General features: G+C 44.5%; 1 protein-coding gene across 1 annotated transcript; it reads left to right on the top strand.

Moving 5' to 3' along the window:
* Positions 1-1,356: 1,356 nt before the first annotated feature.
* On the top strand, positions 1,357-5,589 carry LOC109917750 (D(1) dopamine receptor-like). The gene is made up of 2 exons (XM_020517602.2): positions 1,357-1,708; positions 2,233-5,589. Exon 2 carries the CDS (start codon positions 2,791-2,793, stop codon positions 4,114-4,116), a length of 1,326 nt encoding a protein of 441 aa, XP_020373191.2. The 5' UTR covers positions 1,357-1,708; positions 2,233-2,790; the 3' UTR covers positions 4,117-5,589.
* The last annotated feature ends 1,940 nt before the right edge of the window (positions 5,590-7,529 follow it).

Below are 7,529 nucleotides of genomic sequence, written 5' to 3'. Positions count from 1 at the left end.
AACTACTTCAGATTCTTTTTAAATAGCCTGCCCGATGCTTATTAAAAGTTATCATTTATCACGAATTTTTAAAAAAAACTATAAATTTACATTCTTCTTAAGATTTTACTTCGCGATCTTTAATTTTAATGGAGCAGTACTGTCGGATTATTGTTAAAGGAATGCGTTAATGCAAACTAAGGTAATCTTCATTCACTCTCAGAAGGTAATAAGATTGTGAAGCTTTCTATCTTTGGAAGAGATTGCGCCGGGCAGAATACTGTTCATATCTACGAAGTTCGATTTACGTGAGTTAAATTTGCATTTGTGGCGTAAGAAATATTGTTATAAAAACAATGAAAAATAAATATGGTGGGTACAAGTTCGAGTCCTCTTTAAAGTAGCGAGCGTTTTGTCTCCTTATTACTGTAAAGAGGACTGGGTTGCTAATTTACTAGCTATTGGTCATCTGCTAACTGGGAATGATAATTTGGCAGGGCGATTTTAAGGAGTCGTCGCCTCCCTGAAAAGGGCATTTGGCAATCAGATTTCGTTAATCTGAGATACACACTTGTGTCAACTATTCTGAAGAACACTCCGTACCTGATCGTGAAAGTGAGTGGTTCGAAATTAAAACCCTTACCACGTTGCATTTCAAAAAAATAATTTTAATTACAACCTCCATTTGCAAATGATGGAGAAAGCTAGGTGGACCAGACTTGTTTTCACGTTGTCGAGGTGATGGACAGCCATTGCCACAGGAGGCAGAATTCATCAGAGATCTATTTTTTAATCAAAATTTAACATTTGACCTTGTTATGAACAGCTAATATGCCGAGTAATTGTTTTCGATATTTAAGATTTTGCTGAAACATTATCTTGCATAAGAACCGAAAGAACTGCGGACGCTGTAAATCAGGAACAAAGACAGAAGAGATAGAAGTTGCCGGAAAAGCTCAGCAGGTCTGGCAGCATCTGTGAAGAAAAAAAGTTAACGTTTCGGGTCCGCTGACCCTTCCTCAGAACCCTTGGAAACATGGTTCTAAAGTTTGTTAAACGTTTCCTGTTATTAATTATTTGCCTGCATTCGAACTTTCCAAGTGCACCCTAAAGAATTACCTTAAATTGGGAACAAATTAAGCATCCCCTTGCCTTGGCCGACGTGGAGCATTTGTCACTTGCTGGCCTCGCTGTCTAGATGGTCGGAGGAGCTTTACCATCAAGCGCAGTCCACGAGCAGCAACTGCATGTTTGAGAGGTCGCTGACATTCTCCCGTCTCTTGAATAACAGCGTTCACAATCCGCGCGGTGGCGCAACAAGCTCACGTCCAGTCATCTGAGGTTTTGGGGAATTCATTAACAAGGCAGCGAGGCAAAGAGGTAACAGAGCTCGGAAGATTTACTGCGAAGCGCTATATTTTGTCAATGACGACACATGCACCTATAGCCAGCCACTGAACTGTGATAAACATTTATGTTGTCGGAGTATTGAGCATAGCAATAAAACCACAGCACGTTTTTGGACATTTTATTCTCGTTTTGGAGGTGAACGTTGTGCCGACAGTCTTTATCCGCTTTAAAATGAGTGTAGGACTAATGTTCAACCGACCCGTCAACATTGCACTTTCGTGAGAATAAGAGGGTGAAGTGCTGGATCGTTTCAAAACGGACTGGGGTACATGGTTTTGCGATCTTGCCTGCTTCATAAACAGAGCTTGGGACAACCTCGGTGAGTACTTGCAGATAACCGCTGAACGTCAGGCAGGGTGTGCAGGTGAGGAGATGTAGGAACCGCAATATGAACTGCTATCTGGGGCAGACTGCACCGTCCTCACAGGCTCAAAACTCCCTGCATCGTGGCGACTAGAAAGTTGCTGAACATTTTTTTGGGGAACTGGTAGATGTGGAGTAACTATTGACTTTAAATTACGACTTCCTCGCGGGAGAACAAAACCCAAAATGCTGCACACATTGGAAATCTGTTCTGGCGGACAATCGTGGAACTTTAAATTTAACCCTGGCATCGTTTCTCTACAGGCGCTGCCTGACCGGCTGAGTGTTTCCAGCATGCTCTGTACCTCATCTCATTACAATGATTCTGGCTGTAAATGCGACCCACCAGTGATCACACTTGCAATGGGACTCGGGAGTGTAGTAAATGCTTAATAATTTGAGAATGACATTCACACTAGTTGTGTGGCTATTTAAAGGTGACATTATTTGCTTCATTTCTGATCTCTTTAAATTTCCAAGGAACGTTAAATGGATGGCGGGGTGCAAGATATGCGGATTTTGTAACTCTGGAGGCACAGACAGCTTGGAGTGAGAAGTTCCGTCAGAGAAACTGTTGAAAAAAACACAAAATTCTCATCCCCCTACTGTGTAAAGTGGATTTACACGCTCTCCAGGATACCAGGGAGGACAGTTAAGCAGGAATACTTACAGGAGATTGATCATTTGGTAGTATGCAATGTAAGTGCATTGCAGAATTTTGCACCTCTGCAACAGGGGACGGGGCAATGTTGAAAGTTGCTCTTTTTCGGGACATTGACTGAGGTAAAGATGTTTAACTGCGACACATCATGGAGCTAAAGTTAAACCTAACTCGGAAGAAAGGGCATTGATCAAAGCTAAGACCAGGTGGAGATGGATTGAAGGTAGGCCCTTTCTTTAGTCGGGAGACGAGATATTGCCATTACCGCCCTGTGGTCAGCGGGTTCCCTGTGATTCACGGGAACGGGTCTGAGTGTGACACAGGAGGACGGGTGTACACTGTATCCGAGGGCTCCTTTCTTTTTGGGGGTGTGGGGAATGAGGCTGAACACCACCACCATGGATGGCAGCTCGCTGGCTGCTGAGCAGGACTCCTCGTTCCGAGTGCTCACGGGCTGCTTCCTCTCGCTGCTGATTCTCTCCACGCTGCTTGGCAACACCCTGGTCTGCGTGGCGGTCATTCGCTTTCGCCACCTGCGGACGAAGGTCACCAACTTCTTTGTGATCTCGCTGGCCGTCTCCGACCTGTTGGTGGCGGTGCTGGTGATGCCCTGGAAGGCGGTGAGCGAGATCGCGGGCTTCTGGCCCTTTGGCCCCTTCTGCAACGTGTGGGTGGCCTTCGACATCATGTGCTCCACCGCCTCGATCCTCAACCTGTGCGTGATCAGCGTGGACAGATACTGGGCCATATCCAGCCCCTTCCGCTACGAGCGGAAAATGACACCCAAAGTGGCTTTCGTGATGATCAGTGCGGCGTGGAGCCTCTCGCTGCTGATCTCCTTCATCCCTGTTCAGCTCGATTGGCACAAGGCGAGGGCCCCGAATGGGCTACATGGCAATGCCAGCTCCCAGCGCCTAGGGGATAACTGCGACTCCAGCCTCAACAGGACGTATGCCATCTCCTCGTCCCTCATCAGCTTCTACATCCCCGTGGCCATTATGATTGTCACCTACACCCGCATCTACCGGATCGCCCAGAAACAGATCCGGCGTATCTCGGCCTTGGAGAGAGCCGCGGTGCACGCCAAGAACTGCCAGAGTAACCGGAGCAGCGCCAGTACCACTGACATCCAGTCCGAGAGCTCCTTCAAGCTGTCCTTCAAGCGGGAGACGAAAGTGCTCAAGACCCTGTCGGTGATCATGGGCGTCTTCGTGTGCTGCTGGCTGCCCTTCTTCATTCTCAATTGCATGGTGCCGTTCTGTGAGAGTCACGCCAGCCCGCCGCCCCTGCCCTGTGTCAGCGGCAGCACCTTCGATGTCTTTGTCTGGTTCGGCTGGGCCAACTCCTCCCTCAACCCCATCATCTATGCCTTCAATGCAGACTTCCGCAAAGCTTTCTCCACCCTGCTGGGCTGCGATACTCTGTGCGCCAGCAACGCGGTGGAGACGGTCACCATCCACAACGGAGTCTCCTCGTACCATCCCGGGCCATCCCTGGATAAAGCGGAGAACAGTGTCTACCTGATCCCCCATTCGGTGCCCTGCCCTCCAGAAACCCCGACAGACCCCAACCACTGCGCAAAGCTCTCGCCCATTTCCCAGCACGGGGCGGTCAGCCTTCTGTCCAGCAATGGGGACTATGAGACAGACGTGTCCTTGGAAAAGATCATTCCCATTACCCAAAACGGCCAACACAATACCTGACCGCACCGGAAAAAAAGCTGCTTTTCAATGTAGTAGAGCCAACATACATGCCAGCTAGTGTCAAACGTCTTAAACTCGGTTTGCCCATTACTAACAAAACTGTAGTTACTTGAACTTCAAGTTACATATAACAGAGTCCTGCATTTACTCCTATTTAATATTGGACTTTTAATGAAATTAAGTGAGAAAGGTTCTATAATTCCTTCTGGATAGATGGCATTCATTCCTACATTCAGTATTGAAGCCCATACAGTACAGAGGCTACAAAACACCAGTCCTATTTTATAATACCACCTGCGACTATATTGGAACAGAAGCCGGCTTCATGCACAGCTGATAACTGTGAAACAGGGTGTGAATGTGGCCCAGTAATCAGTGTGGAATATTGCTGCAGTCTTTAAAATTATTTGCAAAACATTCATTAGAACCCTACCCATGAGATGAAGTTTTAATACATTTTTGTTACCTGCTAATTCCCAGTTGCACCCACATTGTAATTGTAAGATTGACAACAAACCTTGAGAGAGTCCTGTCTTCAACTCAGTACTAAACAATCCCAACCTGAAAAACCAGTAAGAATTGGGATTATGGTCTGCCTTTGCTGGCACCACCTTTAAGTTCCAGTGACATTCCCTGCTGCAGAAAAGACATACAATTTCCCTATAGTCACGATGGGATGGGAATGATATGGGAAGGCTCATGACGCTATCAATTTCCAAAGTTTGAAAACTGTATTCAAAATAGAACTATTTATTAACTGATAGAACATCATAACTTGGAATGGTATACAGTAAATGTGGGGCTGTAACTAGTATTTAGATTTCTCCCCCCCCCGAAAAAAAACTCAGTGGATTCCAACATGCTGAAATGCGGGTGAGTTGTATTGTCAGACAGTAAAGAGTTTCGTCCTTATTTGTTGAGAACTAAACTAACTGCACATATCTGTGTGTCGTACATTCTATGCTTATTCCTCTACTGAAATGCTGTCACACCCGTTCTAATTTTATATGTTCTTGTTCTATGTACTGATCATTTATGAAAATTGTAAATGGTGTGTATTTTCAAAATGGCAGTGTTTGCCCTTCAATCAATTGTCTTAACCATCGCCTAACCCTTTCCATTATTGATATATTTCCTCTCTTCTCCCCATGCCCACTTCCTTTTGTTTCTTGTATTGACAAACCGGTAATGGTACATGGAAACTGTCCATTGCATGCTGTTTGGTACGGTACTGTGCACAAGTGTGAAAGCTTGGAAAATTGTGTCATGTATGGTTTGTCTTCTTTGCTTACCTCAGAACTAGCTAATTTGAAAAAAAAAGGTCACTCTGTGCCTGTGTCATTTTAACCTGAACTCTCAATTAATCCTGCACCATGCTGAACTGAGAAACAAACATGGATCAGATGCCAAAAGCCTGGTGTTTTCAGGTTTTCTGATCACTGAGACTGTTCTGTCAAAGGACCGAGCAATTCAGATACCGATAGTGAATGTACAACTGAATGTCATGTAATTAAATGTTCAGTTCGATAATGTACAGTGATGCTGATCATGTTGCTCCTGTTAAAGTGAATGTCCTGGAATTTGTTTTCATTTACAGGTGTTGGGAATGTGTAAGCTATTCTAGTGGCAGTAGCTGAACAATGTACAGTCCTTTGGTATAGGCCTGTCACATTAGCTTTCAATATTCATTGCCAGTAGACCAAAAAAAACTTGTAAAATCTATTGTATGGATTGGGTACCTGTCATGTGGATGAAACAGAAAATTGGATCCAGACGATGCCTTCTCTGCCGGCATTAATTACCATTGCAATGGAGGATCGGATATAAACATCAAGTAATAGCTGAACACCACAGCTTCTATTCATCCATCTCACAATTTGCAAGCTAGATTAAGCATAATTAGATGTAATGTTCAAAAACTTTGCAAGATCATCTTTGTAAGAATTAGAAAAGCATTGATAGGTCTGACAGCATCTGTGGAGTTAGAAACTGAGTTAATATTAGAGGTTGGTGACCATTTATCAGTAATGACATAAGTTGGTAGTTGGACCGAGTTGAGAAGGGGAATGAACAAGTTGGGTTATGTTATGAGATGTTCTAGGATGGGGGAGGCAAGTGTTTTGGGCTAGTAGCAGTCAGGTTGGTTTGGGAGGGAATCAAAGGGTCCAGTGGGGATTTGGATAAAGAAATTGCATCAGATGGGAGAGGGTGGGGGCAGGGTGGATTTGGAGGTCTGGGAGGGGAGTTGGGAGTCAGATGGTGTTTGAAGACTTGAAGAGTTGGGTGATCGAGGGTGTTGGGGGAGTCAGTTGTTCAGTGAGCAGTAGGGGCTGGGATGGGGATTCAGATGTATCGTTACTCAGAAGTGGCACACTTTTAATCTATCTAATGTTTCCTTGGTAACTGTCCAAGTTAGATCTCTCCAAATGTGCAGGGAGCTGGAGAATTGTTTTCCTGAAGTTTAAGCTTCCATGGATTCCTGTGGTCAGTGCATAGAGACTTTCAACTATCTGAAGACTGGAAGGAAGATTTGGGCCATAAAAACATCGAAAGGCACATCATAGAAGTATTAAAAAAACAAAATTTGATGTTGAGCCATATAATGAGATAAAATGGCAGATGAGAGAAAGCTTGGTCAAAGAGCTGGTTGAGATGTGATTTAAAGGAGGAAAGAGAGGTAAAAAAGCAGAGAAATTTAACAAAGAACTTCATGATTTGAGATTTTGGCAGTTGAAGGCGCAGTCACCAATGATAGAATGATTTACATCAGGCATAATCAAGAGTCTGGAAATAGAGGAGAGCAGGTATCAAAGGATTGTGGGGGAAGTTACAAAGATAGGGATGATGTTGGGGGCAAAAATGGGTGGTAATGTCACAAGTAAAGAGAACAGGATCAGGAGGAGGTGTAAATGGTTATAACAGAATCGTTATAGCGGAATGGTTATAACCAGTATCTGCTGACCAAGTAAATGTGAAGGGTGGAATATCCAGAACTCATTGTTGAGGTTGCAAGCCTGTAAAGTGCCTACTTTGTAATGAGATGCTACTCCTCGAGTTTACATTGAGCTAATCTCCTTCCACCATTCTCTCAGGTTGAACTTGGACATTGTACTCAAGCCCACTGACAAGAGAGACATCATTGTTGATTGGTGAACAGTGGAATTGGAAATGGAAACTCCAACACTTTGCCCCTCCTCCTGAATCACAATCCTTCTGCTGATCATCCATCAATTATTCCCAAACATCTCATGTTCACTGAAGGTATTGTGTGACAGCTACCAACCTTTTGATTCCCAGCTCAGACAGGCTCCATTTCAGATATGTTATACCACTTTAACATTTCCAGTTTATAAGCCCTGTATTTTCTTCCTCTATTTCCCATACAACCATCCCCTGACATGACAGTACGCAGC

Source organism: Rhincodon typus, chromosome 12 (assembly GCF_021869965.1).
Source record: "Rhincodon typus isolate 14 chromosome 12, sRhiTyp1.1, whole genome shotgun sequence".
Lineage (NCBI taxonomy): Eukaryota > Metazoa > Chordata > Chondrichthyes > Orectolobiformes > Rhincodontidae > Rhincodon > Rhincodon typus.
The sequence above is the reverse complement of the archived record's forward strand: the minus strand, read 5'-3'. Positions and strand labels throughout refer to the sequence as shown.

Bases quoted from the DNA above. Each gene is read 5' to 3' on its own strand.
- LOC109917750 (XM_020517602.2), top strand. From the start codon at position 2,791: ATGAGGCTGAACACCACCACCATGGATGGCAGCTCGCTGGCTGCTGAG.